This window comes from Antechinus flavipes, chromosome 1 (assembly GCF_016432865.1).
Source record: "Antechinus flavipes isolate AdamAnt ecotype Samford, QLD, Australia chromosome 1, AdamAnt_v2, whole genome shotgun sequence".
Taxonomy (NCBI): Eukaryota; Metazoa; Chordata; class Mammalia; order Dasyuromorphia; family Dasyuridae; genus Antechinus; species Antechinus flavipes.
This window is the reverse complement of record NC_067398.1, coordinates 405122148-405142823: the sequence shown is the minus strand read 5'-3', so window position 1 is coordinate 405142823 and position 20676 is coordinate 405122148. Positions and strand designations below refer to the sequence as shown.

Below are 20676 nucleotides of genomic sequence, written 5' to 3'. Positions count from 1 at the left end.
GGAGATCTGTAATTGTGTGTTTCCTGATACTTCAGGTTACTGGAACGTCACTGTATATGGACGGAAGCACTGTTACCGGCTCTACACCAAATTGCTCAATGAGGCAACCCGGTGGTCCAGCGCCATACAAAATGTGACTGAGACCAAAGCTCCAATTGACACTCCTACTCAGCAGCTGATCCAGGATATCAAGGTAACTATACAGTAGAATTTTTATTTGTGTTCTTATCTTTGTATCCATTTGCCCAAAGGACCCTTGCTGCTCAATTACTAGTCTTTTATCAGAAATGTTGGAATGATTGCATTGATTAAACAAGAAAATTAAGTTACTTTTTATCTGAATTTCCATCTTTCAGCCAAGAGTTTATATACTTTAGACTTTAATTGTCATATTTTGGAAATTTGAACTTTGTCACACTGAACTGGCCTTTGATATCAGAACTATCAGAATATGAGTTCTGCCAGGTACATCTTATCTAATAAGTTATGAAATTTTCAATCATTGTACTGTAGGTATTGACTCTCTGGACTTCTCAGAATAAAAGTCCATACTGGGTATTTGGAAGGCCTTTTGTTTTTAGCTGTTGCTTATCAATTATATTTATATCAGCTCTGGTTTTATAAACCACTACTGGTATTTCTTCCCAGTTGAATCTAGAATCTAGGATGATGGGCAGTTACTCTCTACCTCTGGGACCTATCAAGCCAAAAGCAAATTTTCATAGTTGTAAGGAAGAAAGAGTCAGCTCTTTCTTCCAAAAGTATAATATTTTTGTGAGGTCAAAAGGATGGAAGCATCACTATCCATGTTTCCCAGATGTCAAAGAAGGCATAAAATTATTTGCTGAAACAAAATTAAGCATTAATTGTATTTCTTTGTTTTTAATAACAAACTGTTTTCATTGTTTTTCTTGAAGTGGGGAAATATTAAAGGGAAAATATGAAAATAATAATGAACGAACACAAAGTTTGTGACATAATTGCTTTGTCAAAACAAGATACAGTATGCTAGTGGGATATTGAAAACCTTGGATTTTTCCTTTTATCAACTCCTAAAACAACCTTTCAATGGACCTAAAGAGGATAAATTAAAAGAATTTTCTACTATATCCATGTTTAACTTTCTTGTGGGCCAGCTCTAAAGTAACAAAACAGTTCAAGAGTTTTTATGGCCCACATGCCAGGAAATGTTATATGGAAGTTTGCAGAGTTCCCTTTGCAGAATTTCTCTTGAATTTAATTTTAAGTATTAATCTCCATTTAATCCTTTTTCTTGATTTTTAAGGAAATTAAATAAAAATTTTCAGATCTGAAATAATTTGAGAAACAATGGTTTTCATTCCATTTTTTTGATAAAAGAAATAATGTTTTATAAAGGAATACTAATAGGAAAGTTTCATTAAAAGCATTAAAATGACTGTGATGGAGTGATTCATTGGGTTTTTCTTCACTTTTAAAAACTGAAACAGTAAAAATAGCTGGACTTCCATTGCTTCAAGTACACTATGTTTTAGCAACATAAATATATGGTGAAAATAGCTGCGTAGTGGTTACATACTAGGAAGAAGGAAAGTAAGCAAATTCATGAATGTGAAACAGTAATTTTTAGTTACTTAGGAACTATATTTTTGTTGAATTCATTTTTATTGATGGCCTTTCTGCACACATTACAGTTTGGGAAAATTATCCAATAAAAAATTAAGGAGCTAGGGAGGGTTTATTTGGGGGGAAAAAAAGTTGTACATTTTTTAAAAACATAATTGGGTTAAATGGTACTTATCAAATAATTTCTAAATATACTATTCCACTTTTAAAAGGGTACAGTTTTCTGGAAATGATGCTAGAAATGCTTTAGGGAAATATTTGCAAGTTAAAATTAAGAAAAATGGTTCCCTCAGAAGAACTTCATACTGAGAGTTTTCCAAGGCAGAGAATTTGGCTCTCTTTGTGCTTTTAACTGTCAATAATTTTTTAGAAGTAATACTAATTTCAGAAGTAATTTTCTGGCCATTCGTAAATTTTCTATGCAATGAATCCTCTTTTAAAAACAAAGTCCATACATTGCATTCTTTATTGTACTTGTTTGCAATAAAATGCACAAAAAAATTTAGAATTAATTTTTGAAAATTATTTTTAAGGAGAACTGCCTGAATTCTGATGTGGTAGAACAAATTTACAAGCGAAACCCCATTCTGCGTTACACCAATCACCCATTGCACTCACCACTTCTGCCCTTGCCTTATGGGGACATTAATCTAAACTGTAAGTATAGATTTATATTCTTTTTTTTTTTTTTTTTATTTAATAATTACATTATATTGACACTCGTTTCTGTTCCGATTTTTTTCCCCCTCCCTCCCTCCACCCCTCCCCTAGATGGCAAGCAGTCCTTTATATGTTGGATATGTTGCAGTATATCCTAGATACAATATATGTTTGCAGAACCGAACAGTTCTCTAGTTGCGTAGGGAGAATTGGATTCAGAAGGTATAAATAATCCGGGAAGAAAAACAAAAATGCAGATAGTTTACATTCGTTTCCCAGTGTTCTTTCTTTGGGTGTAGCTGCTTTTGTCCGTCATTTATCAATTGAAACTCAGGTCTCTTTGTCAAAGAAATCCACTTCCATCAAAATATGTCCTCATACAATATCGTTGTCGAAGTGTATAATGATCTCCTGGTTCTGCTCATTTCACTTAGCATCAGTTCATGTAGGTCTCTCCAAGCCTCTCTGTATTCATCCTGCTGGTCATTTCTTACAGAACAATAATATTCCATAACATTCATATACCACAATTTACCCAGCCATTCTCCAATTGATGGGCATCCATTCATTTTCCAGTTTCTAGCCACTACAAACAGGGCTGCTACAAACATTTTGGCACATACAGGTCCCTTTCCCTTCTTTAGTATTTCTTTGGGATATAAGCCCAATAGAAACACTGCTGGATCAAAGGGTATGCACAATTTGATAATTTTTTGGGCATAATTCCAGATTGCTCTCCAGAATGGTTGGATTCGTTCACAACTCCACCAACAATGCATTAGTGTCCCAGTTTCCCGCATCCCCTCCAAAAGTGTAATATTTTTGTGAGGTCAGAAGGATGACTGGTTCTCTCTTCAGAACTGACATTTTTAAACTTGACTCATATAGGACTCATATTTATTTCTAATGTAGCTCAGAAAGCAGTCTGAAAGGAATAGACAGGTTCACTTCTAAATAGCAGCAGTGATCCTGTCTTTATGTTGAATTCTTAGTTCTGCACAGAGATGCTTTCACTGGTTAGTTTAGACTAGTTGGAGAAAGGCTGTTGGCAGGAGTTCTTAAATTCTTTTGTGTTATGGATCCCTTTGTTGGTTTGGTGAAGTCCTCCTCAGAATGATGTAAATGCACAAAAGACAGAATAATAAAAGAAGCAAGTTATGTTGAAATATAGTTAATGAAAAATATTTTTTTTTAAATTAAGTTTACTGGAGTAGCTAGATGGCATAGTAAATAGAGCTCCTGGCCCTGACATCTAGAGGACCCAGGTTCAAATGAGACATTTTATATTTCCTAGCTGGGTGACCCTGAACAACTCACTTAACCTCAATTGCCTCAAAAAAAAAAGATAAAATTAAATATACAGACTTCAAGTTAAGATTCCCAATATTAGACTAAGGTGTGCTGAGAACTAAAAGACACACAAAATCTCTTAAAAAAAGATTTAAGAAATAGTAGTCTCACACACAGAATATAAGCTAATTCCTACTTGTATGATCTCCCTTAAGTTTCCATATTTATGCCTTAGTTTACATATTTGTTCTTTTTTTTTTAAATAACTTTTTATTGACAGAACGCATGCCAGGGTAATTTTTTACAGCATTATCCCTTGCACTCACTTCTGTTCCGATTTTTCCCCTCCTTCCCTCTACCCCCTTCCCCAGATGGCAAGCAGTCCTTTGCATGTTAAATAGGTTACAGTATATCCTAGATACAATATATGTTTGCAGAACCGAGCAGTTCTCTTGTTGCACAGGAAGAGTTGGATTCAGAAGGTTTGAATAACCCGGGAAGAAAAACAAAAATGCAAGCAGTTTACATTCATTTCCCAGTGTTCTTTCTTTGGGTGTAGCTGCTTTTGTCCGTCATTTATCAATTGAAACTCAGGTCTCTTTGTCAAAGAAATCCACTTCCATCAAAATATGTCCTCATACAATATCGTTGTCGAAGTGTATAATGATCTCCTGGTTCTGCTCATTTCACTTAGCATCAGTTCATGTAGGTCTCTCCAAGCCTCTCTGTATTCATCCTGCTGGTCATTTCTTACAGAACAATAATATTCCATAACATTCATATACCACAATTTACCCAGCCATTCTCCAATTGATGGGCATCCATTCATTTTCCAGTTTCTAGCCACTACAAACAGGGCTGCTACAAACATTTTGGCACATACAGGTCCCTTTCCCTTCTTTAGTATTTCTTTGGGATATAAGCCCAATAGAAACACTGCTGGATCAAAGGGTATGCACAATTTGATAATTTTTTGGGCATAATTCCAGATTGCTCTCCAGAATGGTTGGATTCGTTCACAACTCCACCAACAATGCATTAGTGTCCCAGTTTCCCGCATCCCCTCCAACATTCATCATTATTTTTTCCTGTCATCTTAGCCAATCTGACAGGTGTGTAGTGGTATCTCAGAGTTGTCTTAATTTGCATTTCTCTGATCAATAATGATTTGGAACACTCTTTCATATGAGTGGTAATAGTTTCAATCTCATCCTCTGAAAATTGTCTGTTCATATCCTTTGACCATTTATCAATTGGAGAATGGCTTGATTTCTTATAAATTTGAGTCAGTTCTCTATATATTTTGGAAATGAGGCCTTTATCAGAACCTTTAACTGTGAAAATGTTTTCCCAGTTTGTTGCTTCCCTTCTAATCTTGTTTGCATTAGTTTTATTTGTACAAAAGCTTTTTAATTTGATGTAATCGAAATTTTCTATTCTGTGATCAGTAATGGTCTCTAGTTCATCTTTGGTCACAAATTTCTTTCTCCTCCACAAGTCTGAGAGATAAACTATTCTATGTTCCTCTAATTTATTTATAGTCTCGTTCTTTATGCCTAGGTCATAGACCCATTTTGATCTTATCTTGGTATATGGTGTTAAGTGTGGGTCCATGCCTAATTTCTGCCATACTAATTTCCAATTATCCCAGCAGTTTTTATCAAATAATGAATTCTTTTCCCAGAAGTTAGGGGCTTTGGGTTTGTCAAACACTAGATTGCTATAATTGACTATTCTGTCTTGTGAGCCTAGCCTTTTCCACTGATCCACTAATCTATTTCTTAGCCAATACCAAATGGTTTTGGTGACTGCTGCTTTATAATATAATTTTAGATCAGGTACAGCTAGGCCACCTTCATTTGATTTTTTTTTTTCATTAATTCCTTGAGATTCTCGACTTTTTATTGTTCCATATGAATTTTGTTGTTATTTTTTCTAGATCAATAAAATATTTTCTTGGAAGTCTGATTGGTATAGCACTAAATAAATAGATTAGTTTAGGGAGTATTGTCATCTTTATTATGTTCGCTCGGCCGATCCAGGAGCACTTAATATTTTTCCAATTATTTAAGTCTGACTTTATTTGTGTGGAGACTTTTTTATAATTTTGCTCATATAATTCCTGACTTTCCTTTGGTAGATAGATTCCCAAATATTTTATGGTATCAACAGTTATTCTGAATGGAATTTCTCTTTGTATCTCTTGCTGTTGGGTTTTGTTGGTTAGATTTATATTCTTAAATATAAACTGTTCAAAGACATTTTCTTGGTATGTTTAATTCTAACTTAATCACTTGAACCAGCTCTTTCTTCCAAAAGTGTAATATTTTTGTGAGGTCAGAAGGATGACTGGTTCTCTCTTCAGAACTGACATTTTTAAACTTGACTCATATAGGATTCATATTTATTTCTAATGTAGCTCAGAAAGCAGTCTGAAAGGAGTAGACAGGTTCACTTCTAAATAGCAGCAGTGATCCTGTCTTTATGTTGAATTCTTAGTTCTGCACAGAGATGCTTTCACTGGTTAGTTTAGACTAGTTGGAGAAAGGCTGTTGGCAGGAGTTCTTAAATTCTTTTGTGTTATGGATCCCTTTGTTGGTTTGGTGAAGTCCTCCTCAGAATGATGTAAATGCACAAAAGACAGAATAATAAAAGAAGCAAGTTATGTTGAAATATAGTTAATGAAAAATATTTTTTTTAATTAAGTTTACTTGAGTAGCTAGATGGCATAGTAAATAGAGCTCCTGGCCCTGACATCTAGAGGACCCAGGTTCAAATGAGACATTTTATATTTCCTAGCTGGGTGACCCTGAACAACTCACTTAACCTCAATTGCCTCAAAAAAAAATAGATAAAATTAAATATACAGACTTCAAGTTAAGATTCCCAATATTAGACTAAGGTGTGCTGAGAACTAAAAGACACACAAAATCTCTTAAAAAAAGATTTAAGAACTAGTAGTCTCACACACAGAATATAAGCTAATTCCTACTTGTATGATCTTCCTTAAGTTTCCATATTTATGCCTTAGTTTACATATTTGTTCTTTTTTTTTTTAAATAACTTTTTATTGACAGAACCCATGCCAGGGTAATTTTTTACAGCATTATCCCTTGCACTCACTTCTGTTCCGATTTTTCCCCTCCTTCCCTCTACCCCCTTCCCCAAATGGCAAGCAGTCCTTTACATGTTAAATAGGTTACAGTATATCCTAGATACAATATATGTTTGCCGAACCGAACAGTTCTCTTGTTGCACAGGAAGAGTTGGATTCAGAAGGTATAACTAACCCGGGAAGAAAAACAAAAATGCAAGCAGTTTACATTCATTTCCCAGTGTTCTTTCTTTGGGTGTAGCTGCTTCTGTCCATCCTTGATCAATTGATAGTTTCCATATTTGTAAAATAAACAAGTTTAAGTAGGTGATTGCTAAGATTCCTTCTATCTCTATTTGATCCTGTGAAAAATAGATGAATTACATAAAGCTTCATGGTACAGAAATCGGATACTGTTATAATTCACTTTTAAATGTGATGTTACTTATTTGCATCTTTAAGAGTAAAATCCACCTGAAATATTTATTCCTATAATTTTCCTCTAAAATTAATGTAAACCATCATAGATTTGAGGCTAGAAAAGACTTAAAAGTCCATCTAATCTGGTTCCCCCATTTTACAGAATAGAAAATTGCGTAAATTCATACGATAGTGATCTCAGAGGCAGATTTTGAACCCTAAACTGTCAAATCCAACATGCTTTTCACTGTTGCAATCTTACCTATTCTCACATCACCTTCCACATAATTTGACTGTTGCTCAATTTATGTATTCACCCAAAGCTTTTAAAAAGTTTTTCCTATTTTTTTGTCTTGTTTGCCTAGTGCTAAAAGACAAGGGCTATACAACTCTTCAGGATGAAGCTATCAAGATATTCAATTCCCTCCAGCAACTCGAATCCATGTCCGATCCTATCCCTATTATTCAAGGCATCCTTCAGACTGGACATGATCTTCGACCTCTCCGCGATGAGCTTTATTGCCAGCTTATCAAACAGACCAATAAAGTGCCCCATCCAGGCAGTGTGGGGAATCTCTACAGCTGGCAGATTCTGACTTGCCTGAGCTGTACCTTCCTGCCTAGTCGTGGGATTCTTAAGTATCTGAAATTCCATCTGAAAAGGTAAAGGAAGAAAAAGTCTTTTTTAGAATGGTTGGGGGGAAGGGGCAGTGTTATTATTAGGTGTATTTTCATTTTATCTCTGTATTGCCTCACTCAAATGAAAGTTGGATGCATTTCATTTATGCAATAATTTATTCAAATTTAAAGAGATGGAGAACTCTGAAGATGTCTAAGGCTCTCCATTGCCAAGTTTTAAGGTTCCCTACAGGAATGGGAGGGGGCACTAAACCCATATTTATTAAGTACTTAATCTTAATTATTAAGTACTTAAATCAATGATGAGTATACAAAATGATGAAAAAAGATAAGTCCTTCTTTCAAGGAGTTTACATTCTAATAAGGGGAAATAACCTATATAAGGAATGGGTAGCCAGGGCAGAGGTGTATTGGATTGGAAAATCTTGGTGAGATGGTGAGTCAAATCACTTAAAAAAGCAGATTATGTAGGATGCCAGGGCAGGAAGAACGTGTCTTAGAAATCACCTACTTGATTTTTGTGCTCATATCTGTCATTAGACATCACATCAAATCAGGGAGAGTAGCCTGCCCTTAGGCCACTTAATAAGAAAAATGAATTGGCATTTTATATTCCACAGAGAAAAATCAGATTCCTGTTTTTATTTACTTTACATTGCTATGGGTAAAGGATGTTTGGGGTTTTGTTTTTCCCTTTTTTTTCCCCACAAGAGTGTTTGTGCTTGAATGAGAGCCTCAGGTGTTAAAGGGTAAGTACCATGAGTCAAAGTCGAGTTGGCAACAAAAAGTGTACTCCTTTAAACATTTAGTCGTTTTTCTCTTATTTAAACTAAAATCCACATAAAATGGGCATGTGCCCCAAACAGTAACCAGTGTCAGCAAATCACTGTGCCTGGCTTTGGTGGCCTCTGGAGGCCCTTTGCCTTGTTGGATCTTAAGTGAAGTCCCCAGCAACACAGACTATCAATTCTTCCATTAAGATTTTCCCTTAAAACTTGTAATTAAAGGCTGGTGCTTGTCTCCTAGGATACGAGAACAGTTTCCAGGAACAGAAATGGAAAAGTATGCTGCCTTCGTTTATGAATCTCTTAAAAAAACCAAATGCAGAGAGTTTGTGCCTTCTCGGGATGAAATAGAAGCCCTGATTAATAGGCAGGAAATGACATCTATTGTTTATTGCCATGGTGGAGGATCCTGCAAAATCACAGTCAACTCTCACACTACAGCTGGAGAGGTGAGATTTTCTTCTGGAGTATTTTCCTATTTTACTGTTTTACTTTAACACAGGGGTCCTCAAACTATGGCCCGCAGGCCAGATGCGGCAGCTGAGGACAATTATCCCCCTCACCGACGCTATGAAATTTCTTTATTTAAAGACCCACAAAACAAAGGTTTTGTTTTTACTATATCCCGCTCCTCCAACAGTCTGAGGGACAGTGAACTGGCCCCCTATTTAAAAAGTTTGAGGACTCCTGCTTTAACATATATAGGTCAAAGTATTATTTTCGTGTATCCATAGAACAACAGTTTTACAGATTTAGAAATGAGTTCCTAAAGTCGACCACATGCATGTTGAACCAAAATATTTGTTAGGAAGGAGAAAATGATAAGGATAATTTAGAAAGAATCTCTTTCTGAAATTCTTGGTAAAATATATTCACAAGTCAGTAAGTATCTTAGAGAATTTAAGTTACTGTAATCACAAAGAACTAAGTAATACTGACAAGTTGTACAGTGTAACCTAGCTTCATTATATCATATCTGCATAGAAATGTAAATGTTTGCTTGTCATCTCATTGACCACAGCTATGAAATGTGTGGGCTAATGACCACATTTTCCACTTAATCTTAAAGTAAGCATGGAGCAATATAAAATCCAAAGTAGTTTCCAACATGCAGGAAATGTTCCACAAGGAACTTGTTGAAGTCACTATTAATACTTCTTAGAGTTAATAAATTCTAGCAGGTAAAAGACAGCCCTCTGGAGTCTCTCATTGAATTTGTAATTTTCCTGACTCCCAGCCCAGTAATTTATCCACTGTGCCAGCAGCTGCCTCAGAAGGAAGGAAGAGAAAAAAAAAAAGAAAAGAAGAAAGAATATACATATTTACTATGTGCTCAGCATTGAGGATACAAATGTAAAGTAGAGGCAGTTCCATCCCTTAAGGATCCTTACATTTGATAAAAGGGAATATAGCCAGAGAGAAGACTTTTCATTAGAAAGTAACAAAGATAGTGAATAGAGCCATGGGAAGATAGGTTGATGCACTTTTTCCAGGATTTGGTTTTATCTGATTTGATTAGAACTTTAAAAACAACTTAGAAAATAAGCAAGGTTGGAGAGGGGAGTGTAAAATTCCTTAGAAGAAATGGAGTCTTCCTCATAATCAATAAAAGAGTGAGAAAAGTAGTGCTGAGGTATAATCTCAAAAATGACACGTGTGTGTGTTGTGTGTGTGTGTGTGTGTTCAAATCCAAGACAAATCATTCCGCATAATAATAATGCAAGTATATGGTACAACTACAGATCCAGAGACCAAAGTTATTCAGTTCAATGAAGAACCTACAAGATTTTCTAGAAACAACATCAAAAAATACATCCTCTTCATTATAGGGAATTGGAATGCTAAAGTAGGAAATCAAAAGATAATTAGAATAACAAGCAAGTTTGGCATTGGAGTACAAGCAGTGAAGTTGAGCAATGAATAATAGTTTTGTCATTATAACTTGCTGATCATAGCAAACTATTATTTCTACAACATAAAAGTTGACTACATGTAGATAATATTATATGATCAATATGGAAGTCAGAGCAATTATTTATTTAGATTTATTATATTTACAGCCAGAGATGGAGAAGTTCTATAAAGTAGGTTGAACAAGACCAAGAGCTGAATGTGGCTCAGATTATGAGCTTTTTATTACAAAAATCAGGCCTAAATTGAAGAAAGTAAGGAAAATCATCAGACTATGTAGATATGACATAAATAATATGCCTTATGAATATAAAGTAGAAGTAATGAATAAATTTAAGGGTTTACATCAGGTAGATAAAGCACCTGAAGAACTGAATAAAGGTTTACAAAATTTCCTAACAAGAGAAAAACAATGAAAATTTACAAATAATTGAGGAAAAAGGGAAAGTGAAAGTCAAGAAGAAAGGAAAAGATATATCCAATTTAATGTAGAATTCCAGAGAATAACAAGGAAAGATAAAAAGGTTTTCTTAAATGAACAATGCAAAGACATAAAAGAAAACAATAGAATGGGAAAAAAAGAGATCTCTTGAAGAAGATTTCAAATTCAAGGGAATATTTCATGCAAAAAAGACAAAAAATGGTAGGGATTTAAAAGACGTAGATGAGATAACAAGAACACAGAGAAGAACTATACAAAAAAGATCTCAATTATCACTGATGATCATGATAGTGTGGTTACTGATCTAGAGCCAGACATCCTGGAAAATAAAGTCAAATGGGTCTTAAGAAGCATTGCTAACAATTAGGCTAGTGGAAGTGGTGGAATTCTACTGAGTGATTTAAAACTCTAAATGTTGATTCTGCTATAAAGCTGTATTCCATAAGCTAGCAGATAAAGAAAATTCAACAGTGCCTACTAAATTGGAAAAGATTCGTTTACATCTCAGTCCTAAAGAAAAGCAGTCCCAATTTCCAAACAAGTGCCCATACCAGCAAGGGTCTGCCTAACATTCTGCAAGCTAGACTTCAGCAGTATGTGAAACAAGAATTACCAGAAGAGCAGATTGGTTTTTGAAGAGACAGAGGAACTACAGACCAAATTGTTAACATTTTCTGGATTTGGGAGAAAGCAAATGAGTTCCAGAAAAAATAGCTACTTCTGCTTCATTGACAACACTAAAGCCTCTGATTATGTAGACCACAACATGGCAGATTCTCAAAGAGATAGGAATACTATATCATCTTACTCATACTGTATGTATGACAGTTAAGAAGCAATAGTTAGAAACAAACATAGAACAGCTGGTTGTTTTAATATTGGAAAAGTTGTATGACAAGGTTATATATTGTCATCTTATTTAAATTACATACAATACAGAATGTGTCATGTGAAGTGCTAAATTGATGAATCAAAATCTGGAATTAAGCTTGTCAGGTGAAATATCACTCTCAGATACACAGAGTGCCATTATGATGGCAGAAAATGAATAAGAATTAAAATGCTTCTAGTTAAAGATAAGAGTATGTAAAAGCTGGCTTGAAGCTTAACATCAAAACAACCAAGATTTTTGCAATTAATCCCAGCACTTCTTGCAAATAATGTGGGAAGAAATGAAAGCACTTTATATTCTTAGGCTTAATGATCACTACAGACAGCAACTGTAGTCATTAAATTAAAAGATCCTTGCTCCTTGGAAAGAAAGCTATGGCAAAGATGGACAGAATACTAAAAAGCAAAGCTATTATTGCCTTGTTGTCAAAGCTTTGGTTTTTCTAATAGGAGAGCTGGACTATAAGGAAAACAATACCACAGAATTAACTAACCCTTTCGAATTCATATTGGAGAAGATTTTTTAAAGTCTCTTCAGTAGCAAGGAGATCAAATCAATTAATACTTAAAAAATAATACAAATTATTCACTAGAAAGTCATTGAAGCTTAAATACTTTGACTACATAATGAGAAGACGAGAGTCATTGGGAAAGACCCTGATGTTGGAGAAAATTGAAGGAAAAAGGAATAGCAGAAGAGACGGGTAGATAACATCATGGAAACAGTGAACATGAACTTGGCTAGACATTGGGAGATAACTGAATGACTGACAACATAAAACATCTTTATTTCTGAAAATTATTCTCCTTTCCCATATCCAATAAAAATCCCTTGTAACAAAAATTAAGTGTTACTGCTTCTGAATTGAGATATCAGTTAATTTTAATTTCAGGTAAAGGTGTTTTTATTAATTTTATTTTCTTAAAAATTTAAGAGAACTCAATGATACTAACAATTCGAATTTTTTCTTTACTTCAGGTTGTTGAAAAATTAATTAGAGGTTTAGCCATGGAGGATAGCAGAAACATGTTTGCTCTCTTTGAGTACAATGGGACTGCTGATAAAGCAATTGAAAGCAGAACTATAGTGGCTGATGTCTTAGCCAAGTTTGAAAAGTAAGTCTCCTTAAAATCCCATAGTAGGAATTCTAAAATGTACCAGCATATGTAGTAATCTCTATTATCTTAATTTTTCTTATTCATTGTTTTTGTTAGTTTGTATTATCCCATTTACTTAGTCATTAAATAAAACACAGCAAAGTTGTCGCATAGAAAGTAACTAGAGTATTCTGAAAATATTAATTTATTGACATTTTTATTAAGAGACACTATAACAACTCTCTCCTGCCTTTATTTTTCTCTAATAAGCAAGCCTTTCAATCAATTCAGATGACATTATTGTCAACTGACAATATTATAATGATCCCTATATTACATTAGCAAAAACTAAGACCAGTTGACTTTCCAGGGTCACACAGCTCGGAAGTGTGTAATGCCAGATTAGAATGCAAGTTTCCCTAACTTCAGAAACAGTAATCTTCTCTACTGCACCATTTACTTGTATATTGTGTATATAAAATCTCTCTCATAAAAATATATACATCTACATATTGATGATAATATTAATTATTGTGGTAAACATTAACTACATGAAGTTGATTTAAAAGTCACCAAATATTCCATAGAGCAACAAATAAGAAAAAAATCCTCCATAAAGCAGAGTTTGGGAGTAAGGATGAGGAGAATATTCAGATTCTGTTTTAGTCAGTTTTGCTAGGCCTTCCTCCAAAATTAGATCAGGAAATGATTGTCATGTAAAAAAATAAAAGCATTAAGAAAATTCAAAAGTAAAGAAGTTCTCTGTGGAATAGCTGTTGACAATTATTTCAGTCTCTTAAAGTATATCATAATTTGTATTTGCAGGCTCACTGCCACATCAGAGGTTGGTGACTTGCCCTGGAAGTTCTACTTCAAACTTTACTGTTTCTTGGATACAGATAATGTCCCAAAAGACAGTGTGGAGTTTGCATTTATGTTTGAACAGGTAAAGCGTATGTGTGGATGTATCTGTGTGTGCATGTGTGTGTTTTCAAATAGTTTTTATCCCCTAGCAAACAATGAGAAACTTTGCTAATTTGTCATATAGGAGTAATAAACTAATAAATAATAGTTATAAATAAAAAAATAGATAATAAACTGTTCATCAATAAGAGAATAATGGAAGAGAATAAGCATTTATATAGCATCTTTATGTGTCAAGCACTGTGCTAAGCTCTTTATCCAAAAATTATTTGATCTTCACAACAGTACTGCGATGTAGGTGCTGTTATTGTTCCAATTACATAGGAACAGGGTGACTTGCCAAGCTCACACTTCTAGGAAGTGTCTGAGGCTGCATTTGAATTCATGTTTTTGTCAGTCTCAGCTCTCTGTTCCACTGCACCACCTAATGGCTGAGCTGAATGAGAGGAAATAATCTTTAAGTCCTTAGCACATGGCAAGAACTGTATTTTAAAAAAAAAAAAAAAAAAAACCTAAAAAGGAGGGATAGAACTCAGAAGTGAGAAGATCCCTGCCCTCAAGGAACTTCCATTCTAATAGAAGAAGTCAACACTAATAAAGGAATTGTGTCCAGGGAGGGATGTTTTGATCATAAATGTGGGAATGGAGCCTTAGAAAAACACATTTCCAGTAGAGATGGTACTTTTAATTTGATTACAGTTCCAGAGTAGAGGGATGGAGGACTTCTGTGGATGGACAGCAGGATGACTTTAGCCATCCAGAATAGAGTGGGACATAAGAGGCACTCACCAATTAAAGCAGCACAGTCCCTAGGAAGAGAGTTCTGGAGTTAGCAAAGTGATGTCCTCCAGAGCTTGGTCTTGGGGCACAAAGATGGATATAGTGAAAGATAGCAGGAATGTGTCAGGGTTGAATATCGGGCTTCTTAAGTTACAGTCTCATTCTTTGTAGGCTCATGAAGCAGTTATCCGGGGTCATTATCCAGCTCCTGAAGAAAACCTTCAAGTTCTTGCTGCCTTGAGGCTTCAGTACCTTCAGGGAGATTATACAATGCACACACCTTTCCCAGCCTTAGAAGAAGTCTACCCTCTACAGAGACTCAAGTCTCGTATTACACAGTCCACTAAAACCTTCCCAACTTTGGAGCGAATGGAAAGGAGGCGCACTAGCTTTTTAGAAGGAACGCTGAGAAGAAGCTTCCGCACGGGGTCTATCAGCCGACAAAAGATCGAAGAAGAGCAAATGTTGGATATGTGGATTAAGGAAGAAGTCTCATCCGCTCGAGCCAGTATCATTGATAAGTGGAAAAAATTACAGGGATTGAATCAGGAACAGGCCATGGCCAAATACATGGCCTTGATTAAAGAGTGGCCAGGATATGGGTCTACACTTTTTGATGTGGAGGTAAGGGGGACTGGAAGTGAGACGTGATAGTACTCCAGATATTATACAAGTACTATAATGTAGATTGGAGCTTCTTTTTTTTTTTTTTAATTGAAGCTTTTTATTTTCAAAACTTGCAACAATAATTTTTCACCACTGAAAAACCTTGTGTTCCAATTTTTTTCTTCCACCCCCTCCTCTAGATGGCAAGTAATGCAGGATATGTTAAACATGGCAAAAATATGTTAAATCCAATATTTATGGATACATATTTATATAATTACCTTGTTGCACAAGAGAAATCAGATAAAGGGGAAAAAATTAAGAAAATAAAATGCAAGCAAACATCAACTAAAAAGAAGTGAAAATGCTGTGTTGTGATCCATCCTCTTCCCATAGTCCTTGCTCTGGGTGCACATGGCTCTTTTCATCACAAGATCATTGGAATTGGCCTGGATTATCTCATAGTTGAGAAGAGCCATCTCCATCAGAATTGTAGATTAGGGCTTAACGTTTTTTCCACTCATGACCCCTTTTTGCCTGAGAAATGTTATGTGACCCTCGTTATGTAGATAGGTAAAATAGGTATACATTATTGATGATAAATAATAATTTTGCAACTCTTTATGGTGTTGTGATCCACAGGTTAAGAAATTTTGTTATAGATAACTGAGATGTAGTTGAGAGCATAAGCTAGGATGATGTACAACTTCAGACTTGAAATATGGCAAGAGTAATTCAAGGATAATCAAATAGATTCAAATAAAGGATAACCCTTGAGTGGATTTTTTTTTTAATCATATGACATTTTGGTCTGTTACACATTTTTAGTAGGTCCAGTAAGAGTTTTTCTAAGTTATTTTTTTAAAAATACCTCTAACAAATTCTAACATTTGTGAAGAATGACGAGAAAAATAGTTACTAAATAACTTAAGGGTTTTTTTTCCTCTTAGAAAAATTTTAAGTAGTTCCAATATACTCATACTATTTGGAAATTGAACCACACCCTACCTCGATATGTTTACATAATTATACATTTTTTTAATCGTTTTTACTCTCATGAGCTTTGTCATTCATCACTAACATCAATCCAATGCAAAAGCAAGTTATTTATAATTGAAATATCTTGACATCTTCAATCATCTTGTTTATCATCAGAATAAATTAGTATTATCTAACTACTACTTATCCAGGTTAGAATAATAGGCTTTTAATTACAGTCTCTAAAAAATAGCATGTAAAAGTGAGTTATGGATTCAAAAACTTTCTAATTTGTTTTTAAAACTTGTATCCAGTATATTTCAGATGAAAACTAGCCTATCTTTTACAGGAGTTATAGCAATGTTAAACTAAATTAAGTGGATTATTAGTTTGACAGGAAGATAATTTGAGAAAAGCCTTTCATCATTCCAATTATGACACACAAAGATCACTTCAACCTACTTAGAATATTTATTTCAGGGAAAAGCCCAAGCCACCAAGTGGGAAGTGCTCTTAGCCCTGTTGATATTATGTTTGAGGAACAGTCGGTTAAGGAAGGATCTGGGGCAAAACTTAAACTATAGCAGTGGTCTCTGCAAGAAGCCCTGCCTTCTAATTCCAGTTCTGGTTCCTTAGTTCATTAGAAGAATCTTGGCAAATCAGGTTGTGTTACCAAAATAATTGCTCTTTTAATCAAACAACTATTAAATTCAGTAAAACAAAGCTATACTACCACCATCCCCACAAGAAATAAATAAATAAATAAATCATGTGGATCAGTACTTTGAATAAGCTGGTTGTGTGATTGACTAGGCCATCAAAATGGCAAATTGATTATTCTTTGTAAGCACAGTCCATCTCATCTCCCAGTTTTCCCTAAGAGAAAGAGGGAGGTACAAACAAGCTCATATGTATATAAGAATTTAGAAATTCTTTGGAGGGAATCACAGTATTTAAATAATTGGTGCTTTCTCTCTAATTCTCATTTTTTCTCATTTCCAATAGTGCAAAGAAGGTGGCTTTCCACAAGAGCTCTGGCTTGGGGTCAGTGCTGAAGCAGTGTCTGTGTACAAGCGTGGAGAGGGCAGGCCTCTAGAAGTATTCCAGTATGAACATATCCTGTCCTTTGGGGCACCATTGGCAAACACATACAAGATAGTGGTTGATGAGAGAGAACTGCTATTTGAAACCAGTGAGGTAAGAACTGACAATAACAAAATTAGAAACAGTCTTGATGAACCCAACAGTAACAATTAATTTTTTGTGTTGGCATTGGCCAGATCATTGTATTTTAATATGTTTCATCTTTAAAAAAAATATACGCAGCATTAAGCTCTAATTAATTACCCAGATTTTTATCACTTTTAGTGTATACTTTAGTATATACTATATTTTGTATATACTATATATATTACATATATAGTGTATACTATACTGTTTAGTATATAAAGAGCAAAAATTGTTACTTAAGTTTATAAGCAGAAAGAACAATGCAAAAAGAGAATAGGAAAAAATTATAATTACATTCATAAAAAGATATAAAAAAATAAACTATGCACCTATGATTTCATGAGTGTGGAGAACTCTAAAAGTTCTTCTGTAATCACTGTCTGTAATTTGTCTTATCAGCCAAGTTGACCCTCAGGTTAAGTGATTTTCACAGGATTGCTGTTCTCTTTCTGCTTTTATTACCAATATTAAAATTGAGTGTCAGAAGTTAAAACACATATGTTGACGTCTCTGAAACGGGGATTAAATAGGGATTTTAACACTAACCCAGTGTTTACCATGTATTTTGATATCATTGGAGCTATGATATTTTAATTATAATAATTTTAATGTAATAATACAATAATTTCTTGATACAATTTATTTTAACATAATTTTAATTCTTTTGTATTAAAATCTGCTCAAAAGTTAGTTTAAAGATGATAGTACCAGTGGGAAGAGTATTTCATACATGACCATGAGTTTCCTTTCATCTCAGCTTAGGATAAAGTTGATGATAGCATAGTAAAAGCTTAAGCTAGGTCAGAGTTAGTGATTCCAGACCTCTTAATATTTCTTGTTAAATGACAAGCATTGAAATGTTCATTTGATAAGGAAAATCATTTGTTCATTGTGTTTGTGCATTGTGGAAAACTCATCTTCGGGTCTGATGGGATGATCTGTTCCCTTTGTTTTACTGGACAGGTAGTGGACGTGGCCAAATTGATGAAAGCTTATATCAGTATGATTGTGAAAAAGCGCTATAGCACCTCCCGATCTGTGAGCAGCCATGAAAGTCAAGGGAGCTCCCGATAGAAGCTGGGCCGGTCCCCAGGACCTTCATGTCTGAACATATCACCTTCTGGCCTAAAAGGGCTCTGGCGTGCTGATTGATTCAAGCCATCAGCAAAGCAAGACCCTTGCAAGGGGAAGATTTCTCCACAAGTCCTTACCAATGCCAACTTGAAAAATCACGTATTAAACTGTCAGCTTCACAGTCTGCAAAATTTCCAAAGCTTTATTACTTTTAGATGATACATGCCTTAAATATGTATGTCTACGTGTGTGTGCGTGTGTATGCTGCCATGGAGGCGGCAAAAAGTGCCTTCATCTTGTAAACCATCACTAATTGACCTTAACTGTGCTCCTGAGGAGAGAGAGCCTTTCTTTCCATACAGAAGAGTTTTAAAAACCCATGGAAGAGGGGAAGTGAATCCATCTATTATGCACTAACCTTCCAGCCGGACTTCCTTTGCTAGTGGTACAGTGAGGAATCTGGGGGATGAGGGAGAGGGAGGGGAACCAGAATTGTCTATTCTGCTTGGAGTGCTGCTGGCAGCCTTCTTCACAGACGTTAGCTGTTTTGTTTATTCTTCTAAGTAGATGTGCTTGCATATGCATGCATGTTATATAAACTAATTTTATTTCATTTCTCATGAGCATTAAAAGCAAAGGGAATAATGATGTGCAATGGTGTAAACAGTCCTTCTGTACATTTTAATAGTTCAGAGTTATAGTTGTTTCAATTTTATGGTTACTTTATAAGGCAGTTTTATTAATAAATCAGAATCCCAGATTTTTCGTACGTCTTTAGTGTATTTCTAAATTACGTTTTGACAGTTTTATTTTCCATGTAGCAAGTCTGCATTCTGTATCTGCTGTATTATATACAGATAAGTAGCTGATTAAGATAATTGTATTTATACATTATTCTCATACAAAAATGCAGTTTTCAATACAATATGCCATACATGCGGGATCTTTAGTTTATAAAGTTTTAAATGTTACTCTAAAGGACACTATCTTATAAAACTCTGATTGGAGATTACAAAAGCACCCTATTGTGATTGGGGAAAAGATCAAACTCTTGTAAAATGGAGACCTTTTAAAGGAACATGAAATTATATTGTGTTTTAATTTTTTTAAAAATACATTATCTCAAATACTTGATAGTAGTCCTCACAAACACCTGTAAATAAATCTGCAGTTATAACCAGAAAAAAAAATCTGGTTTGGGACATTTATTTTTATATGGAAAAGTTGTAATATAAGGCAAACATGCATCAACAGCGATGAATCTGTGCATTAAGAGAATAAATGAAAGCCATTTTGGGCCTTTATGACAAACCACAGCCTTTAAGAAATGTTACATATTTGCTCAAAGAAAGTCTGACAATAAAAGATCCTAGTTAACCTATTGAATCTTTTATGTCTCGTCTTTGTCATCCGTATACCTAACTTGCAGTGATTCTTAAATAATCCTTTGTTGTTTTTTTTAAAATTTCTCAGTGGTATAGAGTGCTCATACATGCACTAAATTAGCAGTTGTCATGGCTCTGCTCCCTTCATCTACCTTGAGTGAAATTCTAGTTGATTTGCAGAAGAAGTGCTAAGAATGAGCAGTATGTTAAACACAAGTGCACAGAGGGAAAAGACGCATGTTTGTATTCCCTGTTCATCTACTGCTTAGCTTGGAAACTGCTGTGTTCATGATAGTCAAAGCCTTCTTTTCCCATTGTGTATGTACATTAAGCATAAACACGCATAGAATCCCAGTCTTGGGGGGCTTTGTAGCATCTTAATGGAGGGAAATAACATTCATAATATATTCAGTATTTGGGGATTAAATGACTTCAATATCATAGCAAAAACACTAAGAATAGTATTCCGTAATCAAGTCTCCCGTGTGGAGACAGTTTCACCTTCGTATTTTGAAGCTCTTGTTACCCACTGTTTCTTGGGACCCATTCATTCTGTTTCTGCAGTAGTGCTATAGATAGAATACGCAAGTAGGGAAAATTATCAGATGAGTGTCTCTGGTTCAATTGCCTCAATTTACAGATAAGAAAATGAGACTCAGAAGTTTAGTGATTTAATCAAGATTACAGCTATATCCAACTATATAACTATATTAACTTCTCAGGCTCATATTTTTCCTATCCATCTAGATCTATACCAGATGGTGGGGCTGGGGTCCCAATTTGGATGGCTAAGTTCTGCATCAAGTATAAGGAGAGGAGCAGAATCCACCAAGTTAAAATACTCTGGTCTGATAACAAAACTGG

The 20676-nt window shown here is 34.8% G+C and overlaps 1 protein-coding gene across 1 annotated transcript in view; it reads left to right on the top strand.

Annotated features, from left to right (window-relative positions):
* Positions 1 to 19808, top strand: part of MYO10 (myosin X) — a 226492-nt gene extending 206684 nt beyond the window's left edge. Inside the window, exons 33-41 of the mRNA XM_051969871.1 lie at positions 36 to 193; positions 2139 to 2262; positions 7435 to 7732; positions 8735 to 8942; positions 12717 to 12853; positions 13661 to 13781; positions 14711 to 15163; positions 17129 to 17320; positions 18317 to 19808. Coding sequence (XP_051825831.1) covers positions 36 to 193; positions 2139 to 2262; positions 7435 to 7732; positions 8735 to 8942; positions 12717 to 12853; positions 13661 to 13781; positions 14711 to 15163; positions 17129 to 17320; positions 18317 to 18427 — 1802 coding nt within the window. The 3' untranslated portion in view covers positions 18428 to 19808. The remainder of the gene's footprint in view (positions 1 to 35; positions 194 to 2138; positions 2263 to 7434; positions 7733 to 8734; positions 8943 to 12716; positions 12854 to 13660; positions 13782 to 14710; positions 15164 to 17128; positions 17321 to 18316) is intronic.
* Positions 19809 to 20676: the final 868 nt, after the last annotated feature.